Below are 16,860 nucleotides of genomic sequence, written 5' to 3' on the forward strand. Positions count from 1 at the left end.
ATGGCAGCAATCAAAAAGAAAGACAATAATAAATGTAGCAAGGAAGTGGAGAAAATGGAACAGTCATTCACTGATGGTGGGAATGTACAATTGATCGTATATTTTTGAAAAACAGTTTGACAGTTACTCAAATTGTTAAAGTTATTATATGACCCATCAATTCTATTCTTAAGTATCTACCCAAGAGAATTGAAAACATATGTACACACACACACACAACTTGTACATAAATATCAGGTAACATTATTCACAAATTTTAAAAAGTGGAAACAATCCAAATGCCCACCAACTCATGAATGGATAAACAAAATATATGATGGAATACTATAATGCAATAAAAGGAAATGAAGGATTGACATATGCTACAACATGGATAAACCTTAAAATCATCATACAATGTGAAAGAATCCAGTTTCAAAAGTCTACATATTGTATGATTCCATTGATGTGAAATTTCTGGAATAGGCAAAACCATAGAAATAGAAAATACAGCCTGACCAGTGATGGCACCATGGATTGAGAATCAGCTCAGGACACTGAGGCCCCAGTTTGAGACTCTTTGGTCACCGGCTAGAGTGCAGGCTTGTCGGCTTGAGTGTGGGATCATCAGCATGATCCCATGGTCCCTGGCCTGAAGCCCAAGGTCTCTAGCTTGGGTCACTGTCTCAGCTTGAGGCCCCTGTTTAAGGCATGTATGAGAGCAATCAATGAATAACTAAGGTGATGCAACTACAAGCTGATGCTTCTCATCTCTCTCCTTCCCCTCCTCTCTCCCTTCCTGTCTCCTATTCTCTTGCATAAAAAAGAAAATAAAAGAATTAGATTAGTGGTTGTCACAAACCTGGGGGAAAAGCGAATGTGGGAAGTTACTGCTAATGTGTACAGGTTTTCTTTGGGGGGTGATAAAAATGTTCTAAAATTAGATAGTGGTAATAGTTTCACAACTCTGTGAATATACTAAAACCCGGTTTAAAATGGTGAATTTTATGGTATGTGAATTATATTTTTAAAAAGCTGTTATCAAAAAATTCAGGCACATGTGAGGATTAGGACTTTTATTGCCTTTGTAAGGTGCTTCTGGAACTAATTGTAAGGATGAGAGTATATGTATAACAGCTTATTTTCTTAAGAAATTGCTCCTCTGCTTTTTTCTTCTCTATCTTATTGATGGAAGCTAGAATGCTTTTGTGTTGTTGACATGAACCTTTTTATTGTTTCATTGTTTGTGTAGCCATGGGAAATGGAACAGATGGTAGGTAATCTCGAAAAATGTTCAATTTGGAGGAGAGACTTTTATCATTGGCTGCTACCTTTTGAAATAATTCACATACATGATCTTCTATATTAAAAAAATGACCAACGTAGTTAAGATTTGGGTTTCTAATTAGAATTTCAGACCTATGGGGATCTTTAGTGGAGGTAAAATGTCTTTCTCATGAAATCTTAGGACTAGATTTCTGTAGTAGGAAAATAATAATTTTGCTCTTTTTAAAGAAAGTCTCACCTACAGTTCTTTTTTAAATCATGTCCATTTTCCAAGGTTGATGAACCTTTTATAAAAATACTATCTTGTTTGTATTTGTTAAATCCACTGGTAGTATTTCTGGTCAGCTATATGTATTATGTCTATTTAATTACTGTTACAGTCAAGGAAATTGTGGTCATGGTCTATCTCTAGTGTTCTACCTCATAAAATAAAAGCTATTATGACATTTCTTTTGGGGTATTGATTTAGAAGGCGAGGTTGGGGTCCATGTACAAACATCCTTAGCGTGCTTAGCTGGTGGTGTCCGACCTTTGCAGTGTTTCTGCATGTGCGGTGCCATGACGTCTACTACAAAGACAGGCATGCTGTGGCATGCTTACCTTAAATGCTTTTGCCAAAAGCCAGTTACCAAAAAATGTGTTCATGGTTTGGGACCCAAGGGCTGGGGCCTAGCAGGCCAATTGAAAAAATGGATTCTATTGTCTTCCTTCTCACCTCCTGCCTTTGCTGCTTGCAGGAAGATCTGTCTGCACTGCAAGTGCCCTCAGGAGGAGCACATGGTGACGGTGATGCCCCTGGAGATGGAGAAGACCGTCAGCAAACTCATGTTTGACTTCCAGAGGAACTCGACCTCTGACGATGACTCAGGCTGCGCCTTGGAGGAGTACGCCTGGGTCCCGCCCGGGCTGAAGCCTGAACAGGTACCATTCTTGATGAGGGTGGTTGTGGTTTGGCTTTTACCTTTGTCTTGCCCATCCTGCCTCATTCCAGTTCAGAAGACAGAGTTGATGTGGCTGATTCAGAGAAGTGGTTTAGGGCTCCGTGGGTTGAGATGCCTGGGGCCGCAGTGAGATATGAGGAGGAGAAATGAAACAGCCTTGTGTGAGCTATTATTCATTTATTCTGTATAGCCATTACCTGTTAACAGAAGATAATTTAGAAATTTCTCAAAAATGTTGGCTTTGAAACATTAGATTGTGAAACTTTAATTTTGGAGTGGGGAGGGGAGTTCTACCTTGGCCATGAATCTTACGTTAAGATTCTTTGTAAAGCAGAATGAGGAAATGTAGATTTGCCTGTGCTCCCCAGTGATATGTGTATATTGGGTTTAAATATTACGCTTGGCCTGGCTTTACAAAGAAAGACATTGGCATTTCCTGAAATATTTTGGCACTACCCGCAGGCTGTAAATCAGGGGTCGGGAACCTATGGCTCAGAAGCCAGATGTGGCTCTTTTGATGGTTGCATCTGGCTCGCAGACAAATCTTTAATAAAAAAATAATAATAACATTAAAAATATAAAACATTCTCATGTATTACAATCCATTCATTTCCTACCACTCATGTTCATGGTTGTGGGTGGCTGGAGCCAATCACAGCTGTCCTCCGGGACAACACCAAATTTTTATTGGATAATGCGTAATGTACATGGGTCGTTGTATGGCTCGCACGGAATTAGATTTTAAAATATGTGGCGTTGATGGCTTTCTCAGCCAAAAAGGTTCCCAACCCCTGCTCTAAATATTATTGGCTCGATGAGATGAACTTGGTTTCTTTCTGTTTCACTGCCTTTCCTCAGCGATATACAATCTCTGCTTTGCATTTCTCAGTAGTTGAAATTTTCTCTTCCATTAGCATCAGTGTTGGCTTAGAAGCCCCTGCTCTTGGCTGGATATTTTCACAATCTTCTCTGTGCATCTTTTAGAGACAGCTTTCCCAAACTCTTAAGTGTTCAACCACTGTTCCTATCCTCTGACACAGAAAACTTCTCACTCTGGAGATCTTTGTGTCTGACAGTATGTTTTATAGTTTAAAGCCCTGAAATTTTAACGTAGGAACTTGAGATGTGATCCTGCTTTTGGATAAAGTTCTTTAGGACTAAGGAGGACTCAAGAATTCACCAACTAAAGGGTGGGACTGGGACTCTGATAATATCTCTTTGATTGGGCATTTCTCATGTTCTTCTTCCAACATTAAGGTTGCAAATTGGTTAATGAAATCAAACACACAGGCAGGATTTCTTCAGCCAGCAAAGTATTGATTGTTTAAATTATGTAATTAGTTACTTATGCTTAATAATTAGGAATTTTTATTTAAAAGTTCATATTTATGTCTTGAAAATTTTGAGGATCTGAAATCTCATTTCTGCCAGTATTGGTGTTCTGGTCATTGAGTTGAGAGCTGCCCATTCTTTCATTTTGAATTAATTTTTAAACCCTATAGGTACTTATAGAGTTTGTTATCTCCATTCTAATTACTATCATAGAGAAAGTAGCTTAGAATAGAAACATTCACAGGAGATAATCTCCACAAGAATTGAAGGGGATTCTGTGTTGGATATTAGCAGGAAGAAATAGAGTGTTTCTCTCTGTTTATAGGTTGAGGTTATTTATTTTCTTCTGTTTCAGTAAGGATTGTATTATTAAAGAGTAAGTTTAAGAAGAATGAGAGCAGTTGAGTTTATCTGGAGACTTGAAAGCGGTGGTGGGTGACTATTTTTGCCATCACCATTCTGTCCCCAGTACTTGAGCAATGATTTTGTCACACTTAGATTCCATCTGTGAGTTTGTTTCATTTTCTTGCTAACCTCATTTCCAGCAGCTTCTAAGAGACCCATCTTTTTTTTTGTTTGTTTCCCTTGCCTCCTGTAAGTTGGGCCCTGAAATTTCAGTTCCCTGATTAGGTAGATTCTTCTCTAAGATTTTTAAACATCCATCTAGGATGTTCATATTCAGAGAAAATTTTCTATCAAGCCAAGAGAAAAGACAATTGCAGAAGCTCGTTTTTAGTTAAATTCACCAATTCAAAAAGTAAGTGCTTATGGTATTTTTGGAGGCCACTTTGACTTATCTGAAATGAACCTCTTTGGGAAGTATAAAATAATGTTCTTTGATTTGTTTTGAAAGAAAATGACTAATACTGTTAAACAAATGGTTTGAATTGTGTCAGAGGAAAAAATATTCCTATCTCTTATAGCTCTATTGTTCTTTGCATGGTTTTCTCTGTTCTCTATACTTACTCAAGCCTCTATGATGGTTAGAACGGGAAATTGTTCTTCAGAGAGAGATGATCTCTTCAAACTATTTAAAGGGTTCTATATTTTTCTTTATTAAAAATATTGGAAGAGATCTTGTTGCATGAAAGAAGTGGACTGCAACTTTTTAAATTAAGAGATTCTTTCAAGTTTATTACTCACGGAACTGTTTATAGGTTTAAAAAAATTTAAAACCTTGTCCATTATGTTCTAAGATTAGAAAAATTTTAGTCCTAAAAATTTTAATTCAGATGTTTAATATTATGTTAGTTGTCTCTGGTTTCTGAAAAACTATTTCTCTTTCAAGAGAAATTATAGTGAACATTAAAATACTTTGTGTTCACATGATCACAGCCACTCCTGTGAAGGAGAGGCAGAAACCACAGCAACAGCCCCAGTGGGAAGGCACCAGCAACTCCCATACCCAAACTCCCTAGGCAGCAACAGCAGAGGGGGTGGCGGCCTACAGACAGACCATACCTAGGGAACAGAGGCCACACCTAGTGGACTCCAGTGGCCAAGACCTTCTTTTACACAGAAAAGATGAGAAGGCACAGAAATGCAACACAAATGAATCAAGAGAAATCCCCAGAAAAGGACCTGAATGAATCAGATATAACCAAATTACCAGATGCAGAGTTTAAAATAACGATTGTTAGGATGCTCAAAGATATTAGAACAATAATAGATGGACATTACAAACACCTAAAGAGATAGCGAATATAAAAAAGGACATCGAAATAATAAAAAAGAAACAGTCAGAAATGAAAAATACAATATCAGAAATGAAGAACACAATGGAAGTAATTAAAAGCACGATAGATGAAGCTGAGAATTGAATCAGCAAGTTAGAGGACACGGTAAATAAAGGCATGGAAGCAGAGCAGGAAAAAAAAGACTCAAAGAGTCTGAGGAAACTCTAAGAGAGCTCTGTGACAACATGAAGAGAAATAACATCCGCATCATAGGGGTTCCTGAAGAAGAAGAGAAAGAACAAGGGATAGAGACTTTGTTCAAGCATATCATAGCTGAAAATTTCCCTCTATTAAGGCAGGAAAACTTCTCACATGTTCAGGAAGCACAGAGAACTCCATTAAAGAGAAACCCAAAAAAATCAACACCAAGACACATCATAATTAAAATACCAAAGCTAAGTGATAAAGAGAAAATATTAAAAGCTGCTAGAGAAAAAAAGACTATCACCTACAAAGGAGCCCCCATAAGGATGACTTCTGACTTCTCAACAGAAACACTTGAGGCCAGAAGGGAATGGCAAGAAATATTCAAAGTAATGCAGAACAAGAACCTACAACCAAGACTACTTTATCCAGCAAGGCTATCATTTAAAATTGAAGGAGAAATAAAAAACTTTCCAGAAAAAAAAAACCTCAAGGAATTCACTACAACCAAACCAAGGCTGCAAGAAATGCTAAGGGGCCTGTTGTAAACAGATCAAAGGAGAAAAAGAATATAGCAAAAGAGGAATACAATTTTAAAGAATAAAATGGCAATAAACAATTACATATCAATAATAACCTTAACTGTAAATGGATTAAATGATCCGATCAAAAGACATAGGGTAGCTGCGTGGATAAGAAAACAGGACCTATACATATGCTGTCTACAAGAGACACACCTTAAAACAAAAGATGCACATAGACTGAAGATAAAAGGATGGAAAAAAATATTTCACGCAAATGGAAATGATAAAAAAGCTGGGGTAGCAATACTTATATCAGACAAAAAGGACTTTAAAACGAAGACTATACTAAGAGATAAAGAAGGTCACTACATAATAATAAGGGGAGCAATTCAACAGGAAGATATAACCATTATAAATATCTATGCACCTAATATAGGACACCTAAATATATAAAGCAGACTTTGATGGATTTAAAGGGTGAGGTCCACAGAAATACTATAATATTAGGGGATTTCAATACCTCACTAACATCACTAGATAGATCCTGAAGAAAGAAAATTAACAAAGAAACAGCAGACTTAAAGGACATACTAGATCAACTCGAGTTAATAGATATCTTCAGAACTTTCACCCTAAAGCAGCAGAATATACATTCTTTTCAAGTGCTCATGGTACATTCTGTAGAATAGACCACATGTTAGGGCACAAAAGCGGGCTCAACAAATTTAAGAAGATTGAAATCATATCGAGCACTTTCTCTGATCACAATGGCATGAAACTAGAAATCAACCACAACAGAAAAACTGAAAAATACTCAAACACTTGGACACTAAATAGCATGTTATTAAATAACAAATGGGTAAACAGTGAGATCAAAGAATAAATTTAAAAATTCCTAGAAATGAACGATAATGAGCATACATCAACTCAAAATTTATGGGACACAGCAAAAGCAGTCTTGAGAGGGAAGTTCATAGCATTACAGGCATACCTCAAGAAGCTAGAAAAAGTCAAATAAACAACTTGACCCTGCATTTAAAAGAACTAGAAAAAGAACAGCAAATAAGCCCAGAGCTAGTAGAAGGAAGGAAATAATAAAGATCAGAGCAGAAATAAATGACAGAGGCTAAAGAAACAATACAGAGGATCAATGAAACCAGGAGCTGGTTCTATGAAAAGGTAAACAAGATCGATGAACCTTTAACCAGTCTCACCAAGAAAAAAAGAGAGAGGGCTCAAATAAATAAAATTAGAAATGAGAGTGGAGAAATAACAACTGACAACAGAAATACAAAATATTGTAAGAAAATACTATGAAGAACTGTATGCCAAAAAACTAGACAGCCTAGATGAAATGGACAAATTCCTTCAAACATTTAATCTTCCAAAAATTAATCTGGAAGAATCAGAAAACCTAAACAGACCAATTACAACAAATGAGATTGAAACAGTTATCAAAAAACTCCCAAAAAGAAAAGTCCTGGGCCTGATGGCTTCACAAGTGAATTCTACCAAATATTCAAAGAAGAACTAACTCCTATTCTTCTCAAGCTATTTCAAAAAATTCAAGAGGAAGGAAGACTTCCAAGCTCCTTTTATGAGGCGAACATAATTCTGATTCCAAAACCAGGCAAAGACAACACAAAGAAAGAAAAGTATAGGCCAATATCCCTGATGAATATTGATGCTAAAATCCTCAACAAAATATTAGCAAACCGAATCCAGCAATATATGGAAAAAATCATACACCATGATCAAGTGGGATTTATTCTGGGGAGGCAAGGCTGGTACAATATTTACAAAGCAATCGATGTGATTCATCACATAAACAAAAGGAAGGAGAAAAACCACATGATAATTTCAATAGATGCAGAAAAAACATTTGATAAAATCCAGCACACATTCATGATCAAAACTCTCAGCAAAGTGGGAATACAGCGAACATACCTCAGCATGATAAAGGCCATCTATGACAAACCCACAGCCAACATCATACTCAATGGGCAAAACATTAAAAGCAATCCCCTTAAGATCAGGAACAAGGCAGGGGTGCCCCCTTTCACCACTCTTATTTAACATAGTTCTGGAAGTCCTAGCTACAGCAATCAGACAAGAAGAAGAAATAAAAGGCGTCCAAATTGGAAAAGAAGTAGTAAAACTACCATTATTTGCAGATGATATAATATTGTATATAGAAAACCCTAAAGTCGCAGTCAAAAAACTACTAGACCTGATAAATGAATTCAGCAACGTGGCAGGATATAAAATTAATACTCAGAAACCAGTGGCATTTTTATACACTAACAATGAACTGTCAGAAAGAGAAATTAAGGAAGCAATCCCCTTTACCATTGAAACTAAAAAAATAAAGCACCTATGAATAAATTTAACCAGGGAGTTTAAAGACTTGTACTCGGAAAATTATAAAACATTGATAAAAGAAATCAGGGAAGATACAAACAAGTGGAAGCATATACCGTGCTCATGGTTTGGAAGAATAAACACCATTAAAATGTCTATATTACCCAAAGCAATTTATAAATTCAATGTAATACCAATTAAAATACCAATGACTTACTTCAAAGATATAGAACACATATTCCAAAACTTTATATGGAACCAAAAGAGAACATGAATAGCCTCAGCAATCTTGAAAAGGAAGAATAAAGTGGGAAGTATCACACTTCTGGATATCAAGTTATACTATAAGGCCATTGTACTCAAAACAACCTGGTACTGGCATAAGAACAGGCATACAGATCAATGGAACGGAATTGAGAACCCAGAAATAAACCCACAGCTCTATGGACAACCGATATTTGACAAAGGAGGTAAGAGCATACATTGGAGTAAAGACAGCCTCTTTAATAAATGGTGTTGGGAAAATTGGACAGCTTCCTGCAAAAAAATGAAACTAGACCACCAACTTACACCATTCACAAAAATCAACTCAAAATGGATAAAAGACTTAAATGTAAGCCGTGAAACCATAAGCATCTTAGAAGAAAACATAGGCAGTAAGCTCTCTGACATTTCTCGCAGCAATATATTTGCCGATTTGTCTCCATGGGCAAGTGAAATAAAAGACAGGATAAACAAATGGGACTATATCAAACTAAAAAGCTTTTGCACAGCTAAAGACAACAAGAACAGAATAAAAAGACAAACTACACAATGAGAGAATATATTGACAATGTATCTGATAAGGCGTTAATAACCAAAATTTATAAAGAACTTGTAAAACTCAATACCAGGAAGACAAACAAACCAATCAAAAAATGGGCAAAAGAAATGAATAGACACTTCTCCAAAGAGGACATACAGATGGCCAATAGGCATATGAAAAAATGCTCAACATCACTAATCATTAGAGAAATGCAAATTAAAACCACAATGAGATATCACCTCACACCAGTTAGAATGGTGCTCATCAACAAAACAACACAGAATAAGTGCTGGCGAGGATGTGGAGAAAAGGGAACCCTCCTGCACTGCTGGTGGGAATGCAGACTGGTGCAGCCACTGTGGAAAACAATATGGAGATTCCTCAAGAAATTAAAAATCGAACTGCCTTTTGACCCAGCTATCTCACTTTTAGGAATATACCCCAAGGACACCATAGCACTGTTTGAAAAGAAGAAATGCACCCCCATGTTTATGGCAGCATTGTTCACAATAGCGAAGATCTGGAAACAGCCCAAGTATCCATCAGTGGACAAGTGGATTAAAAAGCCATGGTACATATATACTATGGAATACTACTCAGCCATATGAAATGATGACTTTGGATCATTTACAACAACATGGATGAACCTTGATAACATTATACTGAGCGAAATAAGTAAATCAGAAAAAACTAAGAACTATATGATTTCATACATAGGTGGGACATAAAAATGAGGCTCAGAGACATGGACAAGAGTGTGGGGGTCACGGGGTGGGGGGGAGGAGAGGGAGGGGGTTGGGTGAGGGGAGGGGCACAAAGAAAACCAGTTAGAAGGTGACAGAAGACAATTGGACTTTGGGTGATGGAAATGCAGCATAAGCAAATGTCAAAATAACCTAGAGCTGTTTTCTCTAAACATTTGTACCCTGATTTATCAATGTCACCTCATTAAAATTAATAAAATAAAAAAAAGAATTTGTCTCAGGGCTAATTCAGGCAGTTAGAAGAATAGTATAAGGATGCTAATTGTGCTTCTCAGGCCACATCCTGCAAAAGGGGCCCCAAGAAAATTGGCGATTTGGTTCCTCTGATTTTGCCAATTGGATTTAAAAAAACAGGTCAGGAATGCCCTGAAATGGAACTAACAATACAAGGGCATAAATTTAAAGGACTTTTAGATACTGGAGCTGATGTATCTGTTATTGCTAAGCTACATTGGCCTCCTTCTTGGCCCACTCATGCAGCAGCCACAGAATTACAAGGTATAGGGCAGAGTAAATCCCCTCAACAAAGTTCTAGTTTTTTACATTGGGAAGATTAAGAAGGTCATTCTGGATTTTTTAAGCCTTATGCGCTCCCTGGATGGCCAGTTAATTTGTGGAGTAGAGATGTTTTGAAAAATACGGGAGCGTTGCTTGTCAGTCCTAATGGTTTAGTCAGTACTCAAATGCATGATCGGGGATTTTTGCCCACTAAGGGACTAGGGAAAGAACAGAGAGGAATTCTCACCCCCATAGAAATGGCACCCAATACCAGAAGATGTGGATTAGGATATCAAAATATAGCATAGGGGCCTTGGTAGCTCCTGCTACCCCAATAATGCATTGTGCAGACCCAATTACTTGGAAATCAGATAATCCTGTATGGGTAGACCAATGGCCCCTTTCTCAGGAGAAACTTAGGGCAGCTGCTCGATTGGTACAAGAGCAGCTACAGCTTGGGCACATTGATCCATCTAATAGCCCATGGAATACACTTCCATATTTTGATCTTGTCGCCTCCTTGATTATCAAGGGGCATAGGCGACCCTTACAGCTTATAGGTTTTGAGCCTCAAAATTATTGTTGTTCCTTTTTTCAAAGGATCAACAATAATTGGCTCTGGGAAACTTCCACTAAATGGCAAATCGCTCTTGCAAATCAATGGACAACTTTATACTGAAACAGTCAACTTAAAATCAGCTCAAAGACTAGAATTATTTGCTATTATCATGGCTTTTCAGCATTTGCCATATTCCCCCTTTAATCTATATACAGACAGGAAATATTTATTAGGGTTGTTTCCACTATAAAGAATGCTGTCTTAGGGACAACTGCGGATGAACTATTTCAGCAGTTCCTCCTTCTTCAAAGTCTTGTTTGTCAACATAGAGCTCCATGTTTTATAGGACATATTCGAGCTCACTCCATGCTCCCTGGAGCTTTAGCACAAGGGAATGCCCTTGTTGATCAAGCTAGACAAAAGAAAATTATTTGGAGCAACCATGATAGATCGAACAATTCAAGTCTCATACTACTCATCACCAGAACGCTGCAGCCCTGTGTAAACAGCTTCAACTTTATCAGGAAGCAGCACGGCAGATTGGTAAATCCTGTCCAAGGGGTCCTATACTACAATCTGTCCCTTCATTTGGAGTTAACCCTCAAGGACTCCTACCAGGACAATTTTGGCAAATGGATGTTACTCATATACCTTCATTTGGCAAACAGCCCTATGTCCACGTTATAGTGGATACTTATTCTGGATTTATAGTAACCTCTGTCAGAACAGGAGAGGCTGCTAAGCAGGTTATAGCTCATTGTCTGTATGCATTTTTCTATTATTGGATTTCCTAAACTGGTTAAAACTGACAATGATCCTGCATATGTAGCAAAAGCATTTACTGTATTTTGTCAAACCTTTTGAATTATGGGTATTTCTTATAATCTTTAAAGTCAAGGTATTATTATAGCATACCCAGCAAATATTTTAAGGTCAATTTAAGAAAATTTAAAAGAGAGGAGTCATATCCTGGAACTCCTATGGGTCTACCATATCATGCTTTTTACTTTAAAATTTTTAAATTTCTTTTGAATGCTGGTGAACAGGAGATGCCAAATCTTCTTCTCCTGCAAACTTCTACCTTCTTTTATTGGATCCAGCTAATAACAGTGTTTTGTCTTTTTCCAAATAGCTCCAGATATACAGAAAAGGTTTATATAGGCGGATTGGGATCCTCAAACCCCTCAGCGAGATCTTCTGAGCATGGCTTTTAAGGTGCCAAGAGGCAGAAAAAGCATAATAGAGATCAGGTGAACTACCAGCTTTTAGTATATGCCCTTAAAGGCTCCAGTGCCCCAAATGGGTCTCATAGGATGCCATCTGGGTCCTTCTTCAAAGTGGAAAGGAAGGTCATTGAGCTAAAGCCTGCCAGGCTTACATGCCTTTGCTGTGAGGAAACAGGGACACTGGAAGGTAGGCTTCCCCCTCGCTCCTGTAAAGGATGGTTCAATCTCTTCCAGCCCTGCTCCAGCCACCTATGACCTAACCTTTCCCAGAATGCTGGGGTTTGCCACTGAAGGCTGAAGGTGCCCAGGGCCGTCGACCCCATCTACGACACTGTGGACAAGCCTAGGGTATTTATTACAAGAAGCAGGTAAACTGATCTCATTTGCACAAGGGCCACTTAACTCTGTCTTGCCTGAATAGTCAGGTTTTTTATTCTTCCCTCAAAGATCTCTGTTGTGGGTGTTGATAGTCCTATTTTCTGCTGTTTCTTTTCTTCCTCCTACCTCAATGCCCCACTTATATTTCAGGCTGGGACCTACTCCTAATTTAGAGCTCTCTTTCCTCCTTTTGCCAACTTCTATTATGAATCTACCTTTGCCACCCAGCTTAGTATATCCCAAGGTTCTCTTTACCATGCCACAGTTGCAGAGCTCCAGGGTAAAGCACCCTGGTCTCATCTCTCCAGGCAGAGGAGAACAGAGGCTCCATCTCCACACATGCTGCAGATGGCTTTTCCAGTCTACCTGAATCATTACCAGCTAGAAGCAGCAGTCATTGGGACTTGGGCGTGAGCTGCAAAGTATAGAATTGTGACAATTCCAGTGCCATGCGGACTTTTCCTGGATGTGGACTTTTTCTGGACACCTGCTCCTTGTGATAGCTCCTAACGGACTGAACTGGGGTTGGGTTGCATTCGCAGGGATTTGGAATGGTGTTGGTGCCAACTTGGACTTGGTGAAAATGTTAAGGATACTACTCTTTTATGGATTCTTGTTGTATTGGCCAAGAGTTTGCTTAAAGACTTTAATCACTGTAAAAAAAAAAAAAAAAAAAAAAAAAAAATATATATATATATATATATATATATATATATATATATGACTGGATAAAGAAGATGTGGCACATATACACTATGGTATACTACTCAGCCATAAGAAATGATGACATCGGAACATTTACAACAAAATGGTGAGATCTTGATAACAGTATGCGGAGTGAAATAAGTAAATCAGAAAAAAAACAAGAACTGCATGATTCCATACATTGGTAGGACATAAAAACGAGACTAAGAGACATTGGCAAGAGTGTGGTGGTTACGGGGAGGGAAGGAGGGAGAGGGGAAGGGGAGGGGGAGGGGCACAAAGAAAAGTAGATAGAAGGTGACGGAGGACAATCTGACTTTGGGTGATGGGTATACAACATAACTGAATGACAAGATAACCTGGACATGTTTTCTTTGAACATATGTACCCTGATTTATTGATGTCACCCCATTAAAATTAATAAAAATTTATAAAAATATATATATATTTTGTGTTGGAGGCAAAATACCAAAGACTAGTTGGTGTTGAGAGTAATGTGCTTTCATTTTTGTTAGAAACCTTTCATTTTAGTCCCTGATTGTGGTGTTGGTTGATATACCTTCAGGTAATACTTTTTATTATTCTATTTCTTCTGAGAAATGTCTTCAATTAAATATAGTACAAATGAAAGTCACCTCCCATTTTAGAAGGTGTTCTTGAGTATGGGTATTTAATTTTATAAAAATCTACTAGCGGCCTGACCAGGGATGCAGAGGACCCAGGTTCGAGACTCCAAGGTCGCCAGCTTGAGCGCGGGCTCATCTGGTTTGAGCAAAAGCTCACCAGCTTGGACCCAAGGTCGTTGGTTTGAGCAAAACAAATGATCAAGATGACTTGAAATTTTTATTGAAAAAGAACAATGATGTTATGATAGTGGTATGAACTTTTAGTGCACTCACATGTGCCAGGCATCCATCATCCTAGGTGCTTTACATGTTGTGTCTCATTCAGTCCACCTATGAGGAAAATAAAGCTGCTTCTGTTATAATGGATGTGGGCTGGGGTGTTGGAGGGATTGCTAATTTAAACTGACTGGTCAGGGACAGTCTCTGGCTGGGGAAGGTGGCATATGAGCTGCTACTAAAAGATGTGAAGAAGCCTGCCAGGCAGAGCTCTGACTTGTAACTCATTTGCATTCAGGTCAGAAGTGAAATGGAATCAGTACCAACTTTATCTGTACAAAGAATTGGGGGAGAGTGTTGTTGGACAGTTTGGGGTGAAATGAATGGAGCCCATGCGGTGTCCAATCCTTGCCAAAGCATCCGTGGATCTCAGGGCTGAGACGTCCCAAGGCCATGCTTGTCACTGTGAAATCAGAGGAGCCCCATCATCCACCACCTGGATGTTTTTTCCCACCTGTGGAAATAAGACAAGCAGGGGTCCCCAAACTTTTTACACAGAGGGCCAGTTCACTGTCCCTCAGACCGTTGGAGGGCCGCCACATACAGTGCTCCTCTCACTGACCACCAATGAAAGAGGTGCCCCTTCCGGAAGTGCGGTGGGGGCTGGATAAATGGCCTCAGGGGGCCTCATGCGGCCTGCGGGCTGTAGTTTGGGGATGCCTGCAGAGGGTCCTCATATAGAGGCTGAAAAGATAACAAGGAATCCATAGGCCCAGTGCACAGCAGATAATCTCTATATGTTTGTGTCTGCCATTTGTCATGTGCCCTGCCTTCTACAATGTGAGCCTGTTGGAGGCAGACATACATTGTCTTGTTTGTCACAATCGCTCAGTGCCTAAAATAATATCTGATGCATATTACTCATTCATTAAGCAAATATTACACAAGTAAACAATCAGATTTAATCCTTCAAAATCCCCCACTTTTCCCATAATACCTTGCAGCTCAGGGAGGAACTTGACCAGGGTGCCACAGCTGGTGAGAGGTCTGCTCCAGCCAGTGCCCCCTCAGGCCCTTCCTCCTCTCCCCTCTTCATGGGGATCCACCCAAGATATCAGATCTAAGGAAGCTGACTGAGCATGTGTGTCAGCGAAGGGTGCAGCACACTTCACACAAGGCTCTTTCATTCTTAGGGAAGGAACGTTCTCTTAATCTCAGGTTGACCTTGATGACTAAGGCCTTCCTCTTTCCCCATCTCCAGTTTCCCCATCACTGCAGGAAGCAGCAAGGCCATACTTTCAAAGGCTTCTTTACCCATCAACACCTCTGTTTATCTCTGGCTCCTCTCCTGGCAGGGATCCCACACGGTCAACTACATTTCCGCAACTTCTTTCCATGGCCCTCCTGTCCCTGGCACAGTGACAAGTAGCTGGCACTAAATGGTGGTGTTTATCCCTTCACCAGATGTTCATGGAGTGCCACCTAGATGCCAGGCACTTTTGCAGGAACACCTTTGAACCAGCAAACCAGTATCCCTGCCCTTGTGGAGCTGACAGTCTAGTGCAGGGCACAGTCAAATGAACAATTGCATGAACAAGGCACTCAGAAAGAGAGAGGTGTGCTGGGATAGCAGTGAAAATGGCGGTTGAGTAGAGCCAGCGTTATCAAACATTTCCTGTAAAGAGCCAGATGGTCGATATTTTAGGCTTTGTGGGACATAACAGTCTCTCATTGATGTTATAGTACAAAGGCATAGACAATATGTAAATGAAGGAGCACGGCTATGTGACAATAAAACTTTGTTTCCAAAAACAGGCAGTGGGCCTGATTTGATCCATAGGCTGTAGTTTGCTGGCCCCCAATTTAGAGAATCTACTTGAAAAGGAACAAGCCTCTCTGGAGAGGTGATATTTGAGCTGAGCAGTACATGGAATAATGATTAAATTCTGCAGATGCAGTCAGCCCAGTCCATGGTTTTCAGAGTGCATTAGCACCAGCAGTGCAAGTATCACCTGGGAATTTGTTTAAAATAAAACTACTCAGGCCATGGCCCAAAGCTCCAGAACCTGAACCATGGAGGTGGGCCCAGCAGTCTGTTTCATCAGGGCCTCCAGGTGTTTCTGCAGCTGAAAACTGCTGTTGGGCAATGGAAAAAGCACAGCATTGGAAACACATGGGGCCAAATCTTGGCTCGTCCACTTAGCCCTGGAACCTTGGTTGCCCTGTAAATGAAACGGCAAATGGCTAGAGGAGCTGTAAGAATAAACGAACTACTCCTATAAAGAGTCTAAGAGATGCTGACACAGAATAGGTCCTCTTCAATGGTAACTACTGTCATCATCACCATCATTGTGTGTCATCAAGACACTGAAGCAGGTTTGCCATGGGAAGTAAGAAGATGAGCTATGCCCTTCCATTCTCGGCATCTTGCCCCTGACTAACGTCCCCTGAATGTGGCCTGACTACAAGGCTGTTAGTTAAAAGAATTCAAAATGCACTTAAAATCCTCTCACCGGTCCTGCTTGGCTCGCTCCTTGGCCTGTTAACCCAGAAGCTGCTTTGGGTCTGTGAATTCTGTAGCTGTGACTCACCACTGGGCTGGAGCCATGGTGCCAGGCACCCAGTTTTACCGTTCACTTTCAGGCAGTTGACAATTTGCTCTTTTTATGAGAGAAGCTATTTATATCAAGAAGGACAGAAGCTGGTGGATGTGGGGGAAGGGAGAGAATGATAAAGTAGTTCATCTCTCTAGGCTTGCTGGGTGGTCTGGTTCCAGAGG

At 39.5% G+C, this 16,860-nt stretch overlaps 1 protein-coding gene across 7 annotated transcripts in view; it reads left to right on the top strand.

The window, feature by feature from the left end:
- The window catches only part of PRICKLE2 (prickle planar cell polarity protein 2), a 402,478-nt gene that overhangs the window by 304,582 nt on the left and 81,036 nt on the right, over positions 1 to 16,860 (top strand). For 6 of the 7 annotated variants that reach the window (XM_066350409.1, XM_066350403.1, XM_066350402.1 and 3 more), the window contains one exon: positions 2,004 to 2,187. In XM_066350409.1, the coding sequence (XP_066206506.1) occupies positions 2,044 to 2,187 (144 nt within the window). In that variant the 5' untranslated portion in view covers positions 2,004 to 2,043. Of the gene's footprint in view, positions 1 to 2,003; positions 2,188 to 16,860 lie in introns of those variants that run through there. The other variant, XM_066350407.1, reaches the window with a different exon arrangement.

The sequence above is a fragment of the Saccopteryx leptura genome, chromosome 10 (genome assembly GCF_036850995.1).
Source record: "Saccopteryx leptura isolate mSacLep1 chromosome 10, mSacLep1_pri_phased_curated, whole genome shotgun sequence".
Lineage (NCBI taxonomy): Eukaryota > Metazoa > Chordata > Mammalia > Chiroptera > Emballonuridae > Saccopteryx > Saccopteryx leptura.